The 18460-nt window shown below is 42.0% G+C and overlaps 1 protein-coding gene across 1 annotated transcript in view; it reads right to left on the bottom strand.

Moving 5' to 3' along the window:
• Positions 1-8729: 8729 nt before the first annotated feature.
• The window catches only part of zranb1a (zinc finger, RAN-binding domain containing 1a), a 38827-nt gene continuing 29096 nt past the window's right edge, over positions 8730-18460 (bottom strand). Inside the window, exons 10-11 of the mRNA XM_083788223.1 lie at positions 17194-17423; positions 8730-10381 (exon numbers count right to left, since the gene is read on the bottom strand). Of these exons, the coding sequence (XP_083644349.1) occupies positions 10163-10381; positions 17194-17423 (449 nt within the window). The 3' untranslated portion in view covers positions 8730-10162. The remainder of the gene's footprint in view (positions 10382-17193; positions 17424-18460) is intronic.

Raw genomic sequence — 18460 nt, 5'->3', positions numbered from 1 at the left:
ACATCTCAGGAAACAGGGGGAGAGAGCACCGTCTCCCGATGGTCCTTCCCAGCACCTTGACGTCATGACATGGGACTTGAACCGGCCAACTGTCTGTAGCAGAGGCAACGGGTCAAGCGCTCCACACCATTGCGCCAAGGCACCTTGGGGCATTCAGGAGATTTCTCCTGGTGCTTTTGAGTTTTTATTTTTTAGTCAAGCCTTGAAAAGTTCAAATTACTGCAGCTTTGAGCTGTGGGAGGAACAGGCCTTGAACATGGAATGTCTGTACTGAAAGCCTGATGATTAGACCACTGCACCATCAGTCAGTCACTCTCAGGCAAAGTCTCCTGGTAATTTTGAAGTGATCTTTTGTTCGTTAGCCTTCAGTTCGTAAAGTTTAAATAACACAGCATCATATTAATCAGATGTTTCTTAGCGCTGTTGAGGTCTTCTTTTGTATGATAGTGTAACAGCCGGGAATCGAACCCTGGTCTCCCACGTGGAAAGCCAACATCTTAACCACTACGACAATTAGAGTTTTGAGGTTGTCAGGCTGAGGCTGTGAGCCACTGCTAGAATAGCAGTAAATGAAGCTCAATAACTCTAGCATTAAACTTTAGGAAGAGTGGGATTTGAACATGAACTCTCTGTGCTGAATAACCCCTACTACACCATCACTCAGTAACATCTGCCTCTTTGTACTGTTGAAGCGATCTTTTGTATGTTAGCCTTCAGATAGTAAAGCCCCTGGGACTCCGAATCCATATCCAATACACACACTTTTGCTTCAACACCCAACAGCCTTGTGTGGCGCTGTGGACTAGTGCGCTTGGCTGTAAACCAAGAGGTTGTTGGTTTGAATCCACCTCGGGGACCATGGTGCTTTTAACATGATCCGAAGCAGTACTGTTTAAACATTCTAGCTCTGTTTAACTCAAAAGCACCAGGAGAAATCTCCTGAATGCCCCAAGGTGCCTTGGCTCAATGGTGTGGAGCGCTTGACCCGTTGCCTCTGCTACAGACAGTTGGCCGGTTCAAGTCCCATGTCATGACGTCAAGGTGCTGGGAAGGACCATCGGGAGACGGTGCTCTCTCCCCCTGTTTCCTGAGATGTAACGGTCGGGGGTTATGTTTGAAAGAACCCTGTCCACGTAAAGTTTTACAGATGAGAATTAGGTCAAACGTTTAAAAATAAAATAGCAATGCATTTTGGCACATCATCTGACAGAATAGTCTGTGTATTTGCATACTGGAGCCCGATTATAATCCTGGACAATGGCAATGTCATTCTCTTGACTTTTGACAATGAAAAAACTACACACTATAGTAATATTTGTTTAATCATTTTCATCTTTTTTTTAATCGACATTTTCATGGTAAAAGGTTAGCTGGACAGGGTTCTTTCAGACATAAGCCCCAACCGTTACATCTCAGGAAACAGGGGGAGAGAGCACCGTCTCCCGATGGTCCTTCCCAGCACCTTGACGTCATGACATGGGACTTGAACCGGCCAACTGTCTGTAACAGAGGCAACGGGTCAAGCGCTCCACACCATTGAGCCAAGGCACCTTGGGGCATTCAGGAGATTTCTCCTGGTGCTTTTGAGTTTTTATTTTTTAGTCAAGCCTTGAAAAGTTCAAATTACTGCAGCATTGAGCTGTGGGAGGAACAGGCCTTGAACATGGAATGTCTGTACTGAAAGCCTGATGATTAGACCACTGCACCATCAGTCAGTCACTCTCAGGCAAAGTCTCCTGGTAATTTTGAAGTGATCTTTTGTTCGTTAGCCTTCAGTTCGTAAAGTTTAAATAACACAGCATCATATTAATCAGATGTTTCTTAGCGCTGTTGAGGTCTTCTTTTGTATGATAGTGTAACAGCCGGGAATCGAACCCTGGTCTCCCACGTGGAAAGCCAACATCTTAACCACTACGACAATTAGAGTTTTGAGGTTGTCAGGCTGAGGCTGAGGCTGTGAGCCACTGCTAGAATAGCAGTAAATGAAGCTCAATAACTCTAGCATTAAACTTTAGGAAGAGTGGGATTTGAACATGAACTCTCTGTGCTGAATAACCCCTACTACACCATCACTCAGTAACATCTGCCTCTTTGTACTGTTGAAGCGATCTTTTGTATGTTAGCCTTCAGATAGTAAAGCCCCTGGGACTCCGAATCCATATTCAATACACACACTTTTGCTTCAACACCCAACAGCCTTGTGTGGCGCTGTGGACTAGTGCGCTTGGCTGTAAACCAAGAGGTTGTTGGTTTGAATCCACCTCGGGGACCATGGTGCTTTTAACATGATCCGAAGCAGTACTGTTTAAACATTCTAGCTCTGTTTAACTCAAAAGCACCAGGAGAAATCTCCTGAATGCCCCAAGGTGCCTTGGCTCAATGGTGTGGAGCGCTTGACCCGTTGCCTCTGCTACAGACAGTTGGCCGGTTCAAGTCCCATGTCATGACGTCAAGGTGCTGGGAAGGACCATCGGGAGACGGTGCTCTCTCCCCCTGTTTCCTGAGATGTAACGGTCGGGGGTTATGTTTGAAAGAACCCTGTCCACGTAAAGTTTTACAGATGAGAATTAGGTCAAACGTTTAAAAATAAAATAGCAATGCATTTTGGCACATCATCTGACAGAATAGTCTGTGTATTTGCATACTGGAGCCCGATTATAATCCTGGACAATGGCAATGTCATTCTCTTGACTTTTGACAATGAAAAAACTACACACTATAGTAATATTTGTTTAATCATTTTCATCTTTTTTTTAATCGACATTTTCATGGTAAAAGGTTAGCTGGACAGGGTTCTTTCAGACATAAGCCCCAACCGTTACATCTCAGGAAACAGGGGGAGAGAGCACCGTCTCCCGATGGTCCTTCCCAGCACCTTGACGTCATGACATGGGACTTGAACCGGCCAACTGTCTGTAACAGAGGCAACGGGTCAAGCGCTCCACACCATTGAGCCAAGGCACCTTGGGGCATTCAGGAGATTTCTCCTGGTGCTTTTGAGTTTTTCTTTTTTAGTCAAGCCTTGAAAAGTTCAAATTACTGCAGCATTGAGCTGTGGGAGGAACAGGCCTTGAACATGGAATGTCTGTACTGAAAGCCTGATGATTAGACCACTGCACCATCAGTCAGTCACTCTCAGGCAAAGTCTCCTGGTAATTTTGAAGTGATCTTTTGTTCGTTAGCCTTCAGTTCGTAAAGTTTAAATAACACAGCATCATATTAATCAGATGTTTCTTAGCGCTGTTGAGGTCTTCTTTTGTATGATAGTGTAACAGCCGGGAATCGAACCCTGGTCTCCCACGTGGAAAGCCAACATCTTAACCACTACGACAATTAGAGTTTTGAGGTTGTCAGGCTGAGGCTGAGGCTGTGAGCCACTGCTAGAATAGCAGTAAATGAAGCTCAATAACTCTAGCATTAAACTTTAGGAAGAGTGGGATTTGAACATGAACTCTCTGTGCTGAATAACCCCTACTACACCATCACTCAGTAACATCTGCCTCTTTGTACTGTTGAAGCGATCTTTTGTATGTTAGCCTTCAGATAGTAAAGCCCCTGGGACTCCGAATCCATATTCAATACACACACTTTTGCTTCAACACTCAACAGCCTTGTGTGGCGCTGTGGACTAGTGCGCTTGGCTGTAAACCAAGAGGTTGTTGGTTCGAATCCACCTCGGGGACTATGGTGCTTTTAACATGATCCGAAGCAGTACTGTTTAAACATTCTAGCTCTGTTTAACTCAAAAGCACCAGGAGAAATCTCCTGAATGCCCCAAGGTGCCTTGGCTCAATGGTGTGGAGCGCTTGACCCGTTGCCTCTGCTACAGACAGTTGGCAGGTTCAAGTCCCATGTCATGACAGCAAGGTGCTGGGAAGGACCATCGGGAGACGGTGCTCTCTCCCCCTGTTTCCTGAGATGTAACGGTCAGGGGTTATGTTTGAAAGAACCCTGTCCACGTAAAGTTTTACAGATGAGAATTAGGTCAAACGTTTAAAAATAAAATAGCAATGCATTTTGGCACATCATCTGACAGAATAGTCTGTGTATTTGCATACTGGAGCCCGATTATAATCCTGGACAATGGCAATGTCATTCTCTTGACTTTTGACAATGAAAAAACTACACACTATAGTAATATTTGTTTAATCATTTTCATCTTTTTTTTAATCGACATTTTCATGGTAAAAGGTTAGCTGGACAGGGTTCTTTCAGACATAAGCCCCAACCGTTACATCTCAGGAAACAGGGGGAGAGAGCACCGTCTCCCGATGGTCCTTCCCAGCACCTTGACGTCATGACATGGGACTTGAACCGGCCAACTGTCTGTAGCAGAGGCAACGGGTCAAGCGCTCCACACCATTGAGCCAAGGCACCTTGGGGCATTCAGGAGATTTCTCCTGGTGCTTTTGAGTTTTTATTTTTTAGTCAAGCCTTGAAAAGTTCAAATTACTGCAGCATTGAGCTGTGGGAGGAACAGGCCTTGAACATGGAATGTCTGTACTGAAAGCCTGATGATTAGACCACTGCACCATCAGTCAGACACTCTCAGGCAAAGTCTCCTGGTAATTTTGAAGTGATCTTTTGTTCGTTAGCCTTCAGTTCGTAAAGTTTAAATAACACAGCATCATATTAATCAGATGTTTCTTAGCGCTGTTGAGGTCTTCTTTTGTATGATAGTGTAACAGCCGGGAATCGAACCCTGGTCTCCCACGTGGAAAGCCAACATCTTAACCACTACGACAATTAGAGTTTTGAGGTAATCAGGCTGAGGCTGTGAGCCACTGCTAGAATAGCAGTAAATGAAGCTCAATAACTAGCATTAAACTTTAGGAAGAGTGGGATTTGAAAATGAACTCTCTGTGCGGAATAACCCCTACTACACCATCACTCAGTAACATCTGCCTCTTTGTACTGTTGAAGCGATCTTTTGTATGTTAGCCTTCAGATAGTAAAGTTGAAAGAATCAAGAGTTGAACATAGAATCACGTTCATCAGAGTGTAACACCCAGGAATCGAACACAGATCACCTGCACTGAAGGCCAACATCTTAACCACTAAGCCAAAGCAACTGCCTATGGCTCAGGGGAGATATGAGACTTTTGAGGTCATCAGGCTGAGGCTGTGAGCCACTGCTATACAATAAAAAAAATCAAAAAACGATGGGCTATAACCCATTTGTTTTTTGTTTTCATTTTTTTTCAAATCCTCAAAAATGATGAAAAACGGCGTGCTATAGTATGCCGTACGGTATGGGTTAAAGCCCATGGTCAAAAATGATGAAAAACAAGGTTAATTTTTTTTTTCAAAAATTCAAAAAACGATGGGCTATAACCCATGTTTTGTTTTTTTCGTTTTTTTTTCAAATCCTCAAAAATGATGAAAAACGGCGTGCTATAGTATGCCGTACGGTATGGGCTATTAGACGAGCGTCTAAAAATGGGATAAAAACCGTCTAAAACACGTCTAAAAATAGACGTGTTTTAGACGTCTATTTTTAGACGTCTATTTTTAGACGTTTTTTATCCCATTTTTAGACGCACGTCTAATAGCCGGCTATTGCTCAGTGGGATAAAATGCTCGTGTTCAAAAATAATGAGGGAAAGAAGAGAAATGGGAAAGCGAGAAATGGGAAAGCGAGAAATGGGATAGAAGAGAAATGGGAAAGCGACAAATGGGAAAGCGACAAATGGGAAAGAAGAGAAATGGGAAAGCGAGAAATGGGAAAGGAAAGCGAGAAATGGGAAAGCGAGAAATGAAGAAAACGATGGGATATAGCCCATCGTTTTTTTATCCTCGTTTTTCATCATTTTTGACCATGGGATATAGCCCATATCGTACGGCGTAAGGCATTTTGAGGATTTGAAAAAAATGAAAAAATGGGCTATAGCCCATCGTCTGATTTTCGTCTTTTTTTCAAAGCCTCAAAAATGATGAAAAACGGCATGCTATAGTATGCCGTACAATATGGGCTATAGCCCATGGTAAAGAAATATGAAAAATTAGGATTTGAAAAATGACGAAATTCACTTTTCGTCTTTTTTTAAATCCTCAAAAATGATGAAAAACGGCATACTATATATTAGTATGCCGTCCGAAATGGGCTATAGCCCATGGTCAAAAATGATGATAAACGAGGATAATAAAAAAAAGTCGAAATTCACCCCGAGACCAAAATAATGACGAAATTCACCTTTCGTCTTTTTTTCAAATCCTCAAAAATGTAGACAAATGACGTGCTTAGTATGCCGTCCGATATGGGCTAAAATGATGAAAAACGAGGATAAAAAAAAAAGACGAAAATCACTCCGAGACCATGGACTATATAGCCTTTCGTCTCTGAGTGATTTTCGTCTTTTTTCAAATCCTCATGTTTGATGAGCGACAGGCCTTAATTTTCGGGCCTGTTGAGAACTCTTCATGGGCCTCACACGTATACCAAACACCAATCAAGCAAATGTTTGGTCGTTTTTTTGGGCCACCACAATGCTTTTCCAATGGGTGTCACATGGTTTGACCAAACATTTTTGTTTGATGAGGGGGGAGGGGCAGAACACCACCAGCAATCAAATACAAATGTTTGATCAAACCATGTGACTCCCATTGGAAATGCATTGTGGTGGCCCAAAAAACCTCCAAAAAACGACCAAACATTTGCTTGATTGGTGTTTCGTACGTGTGAATGAGGCCTAGGAGACTGGAATGCAAGAACCATCACACTTTATCGTATAATTACTACGTCTGATGCCATATTGTTTACCTAAACAACCAATCATTCTCTGACTGAGGAAATCTCTTAGGCCTCATTCACACGTACCAAACACCAATCAAGCAAATGTTTGGTCATTTTTTTGGGCCACCACAATGCTTTTCCAATGGGAGTCACATGGTTTGACCAAACATTTTTGTTTGATGAGGGGGGAGGGGCAGAACAGTGAGAACACCACCAGCAATCAAACACAAATGTTTGATCAAACCATGTGACTCCCATTGGAAAAGCATTGTGGTGGCACAAAAAATAATAATACATTTGCTTGATTGGTGTTTGGTGTGAATGAGGCCTCACTATTACAATTTAGACAAAAGCATCAGTGTAGCGTGATTCAATACTACGTTTGTGTTCGGACCAGAACACAGACTCATCATAGAATCATGATAGACTAGTGCTTTTATAAAAATTAGTAAGATATTTCCTCAGTCAGAGAATGAATATAATCAATACATTACAACTAAATGTCTTTATTTGATACCAATACAACAGATGACAATAATGAAAAGAGAGTAATGTGGGTTTAAAGGCAGGATAAGTGATTGTCTTTAGTTAAAATAAGTGTAAGTGAAAGAAAAGTCAAATGTAAATAAACATTTATATGAAAATATAACTACAGCCACGTCTATAATACATGTAATACTTTACTATTCTGCCAGCCCTGCCCTGGTACAGTCAAGTGCAGTGAGTGGTTTAAGAAATGCTAGCCCTGAAACATGACTGTCAGCTCGTGAAGTACGAGCGTCATGTAAACCATAAATTACCATACTGTAGTTTAAGAAATGCACTTTCATTATTTTATCCCCAAGATTAACATATCTACACTCTACAGCCACAAGGGGGCGCTCTGTACCAAGACGATCTGACGAGTATAATGGAAGAAAATAAAAAGTATTACCAGGTTTAAAATTCTAATCAATTCATAGATGTAAAACAAAAGTGTGGGCAATTTGCCCTGTAAAAAGTAATTCATATTAATATATCAAACCATGGTGTGGTCCTGCTGATTGAGCTGAGCAGGACGTCCATCCATGGGAAAGTCAGAAGCAGTTTCACCCCATTTAGAACTCAGAATTAAAAGAAAAAAATCTTTTCACGATTTTTCAAACATAGCAGACCTACAAGCTCGTAGTGTGCCACTTGGTGGCGCGCTATGAGCTTGTAGATATGCTATTTTTCAATAGCTAAAGTATAACATAATTCTTAAAACACCAAAAGGGGTTCCCGGCCAAAAGAGACAGCAGCCATGATGTCGCATTCTCCACAGCTGTATGGGACGATCCACTCTGGAGGTGATGGAAGGAACACACCTGCAACCCATCAGCCTCAACACTCAAGGGATACTGGTTCAGTGGTCACATCAATGTTAAAATGATTGGAATACATGTAAAGTTTAAGATTTGAGACCAGCTCAGTGTCTTTGTGGTTAGAGTGTCCGCTCTAAGACTGGGAGGTCAGGCTTCGACCCCTGGTTGGATCATGCCAAAGATAAATAAATAAAAAGTGATTGGCACCGCCACCTACCCTTAAGTTAATTGACCCTTTATCTCCAAAATGACTGGATATAACAGGTTTTGTAGGAATTTGTATTATCTGTAGAAATGTTAGGCTTCAATATTATATCGTATGTATTTAGCCCCTCACTTATAAAATAAATGTAAATTGTAAAATGCAAAATACAAAACAATATATATTTTTAAAGGGTGACAAGTCAGTTGCCCACTGTTCCGGTTATCCCATCTACTGCAAGACAGTCTGCCTGCGTCTTCAATGAACGACTAAATCAATGGTAATAGACGGTTTAACACGGTCTAAAACCCAGACAGAGTGAGACAATTTATATGTTCACGCAAAAATCTGTTGTTCATGGCAGCCGGCAGTACATTACATTTACAATACATCATTGTGACAAATCCATTGCAAACAGCACCAGAGAAATAAATGCAACGCACACAAGGGGGACGTAGAGTGAGTCAATTTTAATGTTAATGCACTCCATTGAGGGGCTGAGTGTTTGGTGCCCTTCAAACCACCTTCATAACCCACTCACGCTTCATTTATACTTCGACCGTGGCGCGCACCCAAAATAACAGATCTACAAGCTCACGGTTAATTTCACGAAGTATAAATAAAGCTTCAAAACACCCAAATGAGGTAACTAAATCACACAAAAATAGGTCAGTAAACTTGTACAGTACAGTTCTTCTTCCTCATTTGAGTATCTTTGCAGCAATGACAATAAAGAATCTTCGAGATTGAATCAAACAAGAACACAATAAAAGGGGGGAAAGGGGCAGAATATAAGGTGGATGCTTCTGCACATCAACTCTCCTAAACCAATAAATATGATGCAACCACAAAAGTTGTTTGCGCAGAGGGGCTTCCAAAACAAAAGGGGGATTTACAATCAGGAAAATAGATGCTCTTTTAAGCCCCAATAGACACATGAGGGATTAATGCTCTCTTGGCTTTAAGCAAAGAATTCTCAGGCAACTGTCTAAATACATTTTTAGTGCAGTTTCGGGTTTCTTAAATATAATTTCCTATAGACTAGTACTTTTCTCTGGTCGAGTATTGCAAGATGACCACTTCAAAAGAGGGGGGTATGGGTGAAAGTATCAGTTTCTTTTCCATGATGCTGGTATACACAACCTTTTTTTTTCTTCTTCCTCACAGAACTTACAGGACACATGCGTCATTACAGGTTTGAGATCTACACTTTGAAGGGAAAAAAGGGGAAAACTAAAAAGAACCTTATCAAAGGATAAATCAGCTTAGAATCATTTTATACTAGGGGTGTAACGATATAGTAACTGCATCGAAAAATCTAATTTCAAGAATCGAAGTTTAACGAATTGTAAACGGCAACATATCGTATTGTTGAAATTCAAATATTTCGAAGCAGTTACTATATCCTTACACCCCTACTAAATACGGTACTTTCTTTCTGTAGTATACTTCAAGATCAAGGAGTTTCTTCCATGTCCATGTGAAGTTTTTGTAGTTGTTCTGACTTTGGGAGGAACCAGAGAGCTCTTTCACATTACGTGCCGCTCCTCCTCGGTCTTCAGTGCTTTGTGTCTGAGACACCAGTCAGTCGGCAGAGTCTGTTGGAGGAGGTGGAGGTGTTTGAGAGGAGCCTGGTCTCGGTCTCTCGTGCCCGACTTGCACTTTGTTGTGCCGTTGGTGTCACGTACAGAAGACGGCAATCTACAAGCTCACTCGTGGCATTTAGTGAGCTCGTTGTGAGCTCACAGACCAACCATTTTCAGCAAGTGATACAACGTACGACAGAGCATAAACGACCCTCCAGTGTCCATGGGCACACTGGGCACGGTTTCCGGAGCTACCAACTCTTTTCCCCTCACCGCCCGGCCCTCCTCGCTCGCTCACTCACTCGTCTTCATCGTCCTCCTCTTCCTCGCCGTCGGAGAGGGAGGTGCAGGGGCGGATCTGCCGGTACCCGTCCAGCCACTTCTCCACCATCTGGGTGACCAGGGGGTGGTTGCGGCGACGCGAGCTCTTCTGCATGGCGGCCAACATGCCTCCGTCCGTCACACAGCAGTCCAGCCATTCCCTTAGTAGCTTCTCCTGCTGTTCCTCGTTGCCCATCTGAGTCACACATTAGAAGAACATTGATTTAAGGTTATCGACTCCGTGAGCATAGTTTAACACCCTCCCCGCCCCCCACCCCTCGTTTCTCTGTAAATATACCTTATGATGCCACCGAGTTTGATTGCAATATTATGTGCATTACTGATTCAAAGAGTACCGTGTTATCTTTTTAGCATAACCTTTGACAGTACTACCTGTACTGTCTTCAAACTTGAAAATACGATTTTTGTGAAGCAATGTAGCATACATCGGTTGTTTTATAGACTTTAGTGTAGGATGTTCTGCATGACGTGACATGTAGATTGTAGAGGTTTCAGATCCGTTCTAGTGCAGAATGCAAATGGTCTGTGTGCGTGCATGTGTGTGAGAAAGTTAATAGAGTCTAGACCGTTCTGAGCACTAAACAAAAAATAGAAACCAGGCTTTCCATAGGAATTGCGTTTCCACAATTGTGATGCAAGGTTTACATACATATGGACCATAGACTGTAAAGAATATGGACAAAGCGTTCCCCGGGTCTAACATGGACGTAAAATGAATCCTGTAATTCCTTGCACTGTAAGTCGCCATATTTCTAGATCCGTTTGGGCCCAGCTGGCCATTGGCTGGCTCCGTTTGGGCCCAGCTGGCCATTGGCTGGCCCAGACAACGAGGCGGGACTTCCCCCCTTACACTTTGTTGGTTTTTATTTTGACTGAACGGGGGGTGGCTCCCGTTCATAGACTGTAACGGTAGCCACGCCCCTCAGAACATACGCGACTTTATGGGAATATTTTTAATAAATGGGACCATCATTTTCCAAAAAGAATATTATGACATGAGAAATGAGACTTTAAACTAGTGACTGGAAGCAGAAAGTATTCATGACCATGTTTATTAAGGTAATACAGTCTAGGTGAAGTTGGGCCCAATGACAGCGCCACAACAGGCCATTATATGAACTTCCAGGAAGTCCCGATTTCCTTAGTGGCTTCACGAAATATCTGTCTGACTGCCCCCCTGATATGGACACGGCAAACCAAAAGCTGGTGATTCACCCATTGTGGTTAGTAGGACATGTTTGTTAGTTGTTACTACAGCATGCAGAACGATTGCGTCATTTGCAGCCAAGTTTTCCTAATCCATGCAATGTGACATCTTAATCGTATACAGTCGACTCGACCTGACAGATTGGATTTCCACACAATAATGATTTTTCTTTCTTCACCGATATAGCAACACAATATTTTTCTGAAAAGTATTAGCATTTAGAAGACACTTAGCATTTCGAAATCGGGCCTCGGGTCCCGGATGACTTCCCAGAACTCTTCAACCCCCCCCCCCCCCCCCTTTTCCCCTCACTGTATATGTTTCTTTTCCCTTTTTGCTTCCTTTATGATGAATTCCTGTTCTGTTCTTTAACTATATAGAAGTGTCTATTTGTACGTCTCTAAATGTTTTGATGAATTGAACATGGTGGACCCTGTTGTAAACAAGTGTAATGCTTAATTGGGTCTCACAGTTAACAGTCTTTGTATTGAGTTTGTGCTTGAAATGTACTGTAATTCTGCAAACTAATAACTAACTAATAAATATTTCAATCAATCTGCTTTCAATACTTTCCCCCAAATGATATGGACTGCACTGGAGGCAGAGAGACAAAGGGCTACCCCTTATCCCCAAACTTATTTGCCATTTCTTACTATTTTGAAAAACATTTTAAAATAGTTCAAACAGCCGATCTAAATGGTCACAACGTGTCGATGTAGATAAGCTGGTTCAACGATTTTAAAATGTTTTTCAAAAGGTCTTGTTTTTTTTTTAAACATTTCAAAATAGTGAAAATAGCTGATCTACATCGACACGTGGGGAGCTTGTAGATCGGTTATTTCCACCAATTTAAAATGCTTTTTAAATAAGGGGTAAGGCGGCGTGCAAGATAGGTCCCACAGGCTCATTCCAAATTTTCTGGGGAAATTGAGAGGGAACTGCGTAAAAATAGCAGCAGGTCATCTATGATTTTTAGGAGGCCAGCGGTATGGTCTAACTCTAACTCTAAAACAGATCATATACCGCTGCGGTTACTCATGTTTATTTTGTTTATGAAAACCCCACACACACACACGCATACGTTTGACAGAGACGTGTGTTCCACGTGTAAAACATTGACAGTGGGATACATGATACTGGGAATTGATACTGTATCTGTAAATACAGTGGCTGTATAGGCTGCAAGTGTTGTAGTACTCGAGTTCGGTCCTGGTCTCAAATCCACATTTACTCGGTCTCGTCTCCATCTCGCACACAATTTGACTCTTGACTCTGTCTCAGACAAGGGACTTGGGACCCCCCCCCACCGAGTCACAAGTCACTACAATGCTATAGAATAAATGTATTCTGTAGGGATGTCCTGATCACATTTCTTTGCTTCCGATCCGACCATTTGATTTTGAGCATATGCCGATAACAATGTTTCCCCATCCGATATTTATATTTTATAGAACACGTTTATGCCATATCACAATAGTACAATATCCCAAATCACAGACAATATCCAGTCTAATATCATGATATGGATATAATCTTGATACTAGGGATGTCCGGATCCGATTCCGATAATTTGAAAATGACGTTATCGCCCCGATTTCCGATCACTCGAACCGATCAGGACAATCCTAGTATTCTGTATTATACCCATATAATGAATTTTTGACCTGAGATCAGATTCTAAAAACAGTTTTCTGAAAAAGCTATGTTTCTATGTCAGTCGTTCTTCGATTTTTCAAAAATATTTTTGAGTGCAACCACTCCAAGGAACAGCAATGTCCGTGTTCACCTATGTGTGGTTAACCTATGTGACGTTACAAACAGAACACGGTGACATGCATGCTGATCTTCCTTAATAATAAAAAAAGGCTTAGCCCATGCGTCCAGTGGCTTTATAGGTATAGGTTGCTCAGATCTGGACTGGATTAATTTATGTTTTGGACTAGAACCGTCAGGTCCTGTACGGCAGAACTCTGTACTGTAGACGCGCAGATGCATGCATCATGCAGATGCGATGCGTTGTTTATTGATGATTAAGCCTACAACAATTTATTTATATTGTTAAATCTTGCTTTTTTGTTTGTCTTTTAAAAAAGGAGCATAAATAAATGTATACCATTCGTCTACCAACTTTAATTATGTAGCCTATACATGCATATTACATTTGGGGTAGCCCATTAAAAAAAATAAAAAAATCAACCACTATCCGTTAATGACCCGGTTAATCTGGGAAACTATCCGTTACTGACATCCCTACACGGGTGTGATTTTCAATAGCCAAAAGGGGTTCCTGCCCAGAATGGGTTAACACTAGGAAGTCTGAGCAGCCGTTCTGACCGAATTTGAAATTTCAACGTTTATTTTCTTAGCCCATGGAGTCCAGAGAAAGTTCCCCTTGCATGACTTTGTCTAAATATTCGGTTGAAATCATCTCTGTTTTTTTTTCCATTTGAAACATTTTGTAAATATGATTTTAGGCATATATCTCTTACTCAGTCTGACTATAATCGGCCCAATCGACCGCCGTCACCCTTTCTCCCCCTCTCGTCTTTTGTTTGCGCTGCTTGATAATGGTGTTAATGGTGATTCCCCGACATTTCCTTTTCACTTGATATCGTTTCGTAGAGAGCGCCTACACAACCGATTTATATACCAAATGAAAGCCCCAATTCCATAGTTTACATGGTATTTTGATTTTTTTTAAATGAGCAAAAAATGAGCGAGTTATGGTGGTTATGGTGGTAGGGGTGGAGAAAAAAAAAGAACACACAGCTGGAGACGGCATTGTTGTTGTTGTTGCATTCCATGTCCAACGAATTAAATCATATACGTTTGGCTGGTTAATTAACTTGGAATTTGTTTATTATTTTGATAAGATAATAGGAATATGAATGCAATGATTATTATCATTGTTATTATTATTATTATTATTATTGAATGCTCGGTTAGACTCGACCGACATTTACTTTCCATGAAGCGAGAATGCTTGCCGATGCGCGATACAAAATAAAAAGTGTTTGAAATAATTCCAACCAGATAGACCTCCCGAACCTCTAAATGTTTTGTCAGTCAAAAGAACAGTTCTTTCTGCAAGCGACGTGGACCTGATCTGCAAGTGTGCCTGCTCTGTAGTGGCGGATATCGCCAGGTACCTGGCGATGCGATTACACATCGTTTCCGAGGGTCACGATTCGATTAATCCCGATTAATCCTGATTAATTGGGCTATGTTACGATTCGATTAATCCCGATTAATCATGATTAATCACTCACTGTTAATCACTCAGTCACTGTGTGACTAATAAACAAAGTGCTTTATAATGATTATGAATATATATATTCTTTCACAGTGCACGTTTTTAACTCAAATCTTTGCTTCTGGGGGGGCCCATAGAAGAAAATATTTTCAGATGGGTGTCCGTGCCGTGGCCAAATACAGAACAGCAATAAGCAGCTTTCTTAAAAAAAAAAGAATGAGTTTGTACAAGCATACAATAAATATATATTAATAATGACATAAGGTGTCATGTCATAGAAATACATGGGCAGGATTTCGGTTGAGGTCAGCAGCACTCTGTCAAATTGCCTTTATTCTTTGTTAGGACAAAAAAGGTGCTTTTCTTTGTTTCCTTATTCAGGGATTTAATTTTCAGTTACTGAAGTGTCATTAAGGAAGCTTTGGGTCAGTTCTTGAGACTATATTTTGCACTTTTCTGTTTGTTTGCACACATTAAGGAGCATTTGGTTTAAAGTATTTTACAAGTGTATGGCAACATTTTGGATTCTATGATGTTGAGGGGACACGGGAACTCGATACACTCAGTGTACCATATTGCCCACTGACATCCAGAGATGCAGTCAAGACAACCATCCCGATCCCGAACACACGGACAGCTGCCCATGCACTCAGAAAAGGCGACTAGAATTACGAAGTCCATCGGCACTTTTATTGCAAAGGATTTACGTTCACATTCGGTCGTGGGGAGCGATGGATTCCGGGCCATGTTAGCACTTTGGAGCCACACTACATCGTCCCATCTCGGCCACATTTCACAGGCGGTCGATGGTGTGAGTTTTATCGAGTTCTCGTGTCCCCTCAACCTCATACGATCCAAAATGTTCCCTTTCTGTCATCTTTTTTCTCTTCCCCTCCGCGTTGGTAACTCGTTGTTTTGGTTGTTGAAAGCTAAAGCGTGTGCGAGCGCTGTGTGCGTCACTCTAAACAGTCCGGTACGACGACGCAGCGCAGTCGCAGATTAGTTCCGCCCTTTTGCTCCGGTAAAAAAAAAACATTATATAATCGATGTTTGACATTTGTGCATCGATGAATTATCGCCCATGATGGCATCGCGATTAATTGACTAATCGATTTTTTTCCCCACCACTACTGCTCTGCACGCAAGGCAATTCTTTTGTTTCCTCCTCCTCCCTCTCTCAAATGCTGCTGCTATTGCTAGTGTGCAAGGCTTACATCCGGTCTAAAGTGTATGCGCTGATTTCTATACACAATACATACACGATCCGTATCCTCTACTCACCGGATGTTGAATTAACAGTACTAACGGCCGTATTCGAAAAGACGTATCCAATCTTTTACACAATAAACCGATTTCCCGACATTTCCTTTTCACTTGATACCGTTTCGTAGATAGGGCCTACATAACCGATCTATATACCAAATGAAAGACCAAATGTCGTAGTTTACATGGTATTTTGAGTTTTTTTAAATGAGCAAAAAATGAGCGAGTTATCATTGAAAGAAAAGAGGGGTGGAGGAAAAAAAAAGAACACACAACTACACACAACACAGCTAACTAGGCGATTATTTGGCACAATCAATCAAATATATATATTAATTACATCGATAACACGCGTAGCCTATAATGTTTCCCCCTCTATATAAAAATGACAATATATAACTTTATATATATTTATATAACTTTTTCGTTTGCATGGCCGGTTTGACCCGACGCGATTCTTTGGCACAATCAATCAAATATAATAGTAGGCTACTAAGCCTGTTTTCAGCTAAATGCGGAAATGTCCAGGCTAAATAACTTATCGACGGGAGTCGTGTTAATATTTATTTACTCGTCATTGTCATGTTCACTCCAAATAAACAAGTATTATGCACTTATGATGCGGAGAGCCATCTTATAAAATATTTGGGTTGCGACATTGAGGGGGCAGAAAACAGCCCGGTCACGTGGTTGGGACAAAGAAATGCAATGTTTTTTATTAATTAAACTGATAACATCATAACGTGGCTAATAATTGTTTATTTGGAATGTACTTTGGCTGGTAATTTAGGTAAATATAACGCAACTCACTTGTATAAGTAATTTACCGCGGACATGCCGCATTTACAATACATTGGCTTTTAATGTTGTTAGCTTAGTTATAATATTAGCACATGTAAGCTAACACACAAGAAACGACGTGATCTTGGCTCTTTTGGAAGGAAAAACAACAAAAGGCAGCAACTTTCAAAGGCACTCTTCCATGGCTATGTTGCAATATATGCCTATATAATCCGTGAAGTGTACATTTTCATTGGGTGTATAATAATGTATTTATAAGAGAGGGAAGAAAAAAAAAGAAAAGTGCGTGCGTGTAGGCAACAATGACGTCTCCAGCTGAAGAGGTGTGAACGAGTGGTGCGGGGGAGAAAGGGGGAGAGCGGTCGATTGGGCCGGAATAGTCAGACTGAGTAGTAGTGAATTTTTTTCAGACTTCGTAGTGTTAAGGGGCTTGGCGTCGATCGAGCTCTACTGTTCCCCTTACCTCTTGCGCGGACAGGAAGTGGACGTGCAGCAGCTTCCTCTCGCTGTCCACCAGCGGCAGGAAGGTGACCGTGACGTCGTCGTCCGTGTTGAGGTTGGCGCCCGCGCCGCGATTGTCGTAGCCGTCGTTCTCCATGGCGACCAGGGCCGAGAAGTGGCCCCGCGTGTAGCCCAGGGCGATGGGGCTCTTCCAGCAGAAGCTCTGCTCCCATAACAGAGGCAGGTACACACCTAGAAACACACACACATGTTGACTATAACAGAGGCAGGTACACACCTAGAAACACACACACATGTTGACTATAACAGAGGCAGGTACACACCTAGAAACACACACACATGTTGACTATAACAGAGGCAGGTACACTACACACCTAGAAACACACACACATGTTGACTATAACAGAGGCAGGTACACATCTAGAAACACACACACACACACATGTTGACTATATTCAGAGTGCAAAGGTACACACCTAGAGAAACACACACACACACACACACACACACACACACACACACACACACACACACACACACACACACACACACACACACACACGTGTTAACTATATTCAGAGTGCAACACCGGATCGCAACCAAACGTGAAATAACTTTTAGTTCTACTGGATATCCACTAGTCCCTCCCTGACATTTTAGTCTAGTTTTTATTTGTTGATGAAATGGGTCATTATATTTACCGTAGTCTTAGTCGTCATAGCTTAGGTTTCGTCTGTCATACAAGGTAGTCATGACTTTAGGCGTGACACACACACACACACACACACACACACACACACACACACACACATCCAGCTGGGGACCGTTGCAACAAAAGCCTGAGTCTCTCGACACTCAAGCGCCCCCATAGGGACATGTGGCTCCTGCTGTTCCAGAGTCAGATTACAACACAGCGTGTGAGTTCTGCTCGGGGCAAAGCTCCGTCTTAGTATTGGACTGGGCACCAACAGTGGCTGCTCTCCAGGTCCGGGCCCAGAACAACTGGCCCATTGTGAGCTCTGTGAGGAGTGAGAGAGAGCAGCCTCTGTGCTCCCCGGTGCAGCCTAGTGCCCTGCTTTTTTCATCACTAAACCCCCAACCCAACCCCCATCTTCTCCTCCTCTATAGTCAACTTGGCCATTCCCAGGCATAGAGACTTAAATGTACGTCTTAGACGACACTGCACTGGCCGGTGGATTCATACGTCAATGTCGCCGCCATATTAGGCAGGAGAATCTGACCATAACTCCACAATAATAAATAATTAT

This window comes from Protomyctophum parallelum, assembly GCF_964188405.1.
Source record: "Protomyctophum parallelum genome assembly, chromosome: 17".
Lineage (NCBI taxonomy): Eukaryota > Metazoa > Chordata > Actinopteri > Myctophiformes > Myctophidae > Protomyctophum > Protomyctophum parallelum.
Note: the sequence above shows the minus strand (reverse complement) of the source record. Positions and strands in the feature narration are given on the sequence as shown.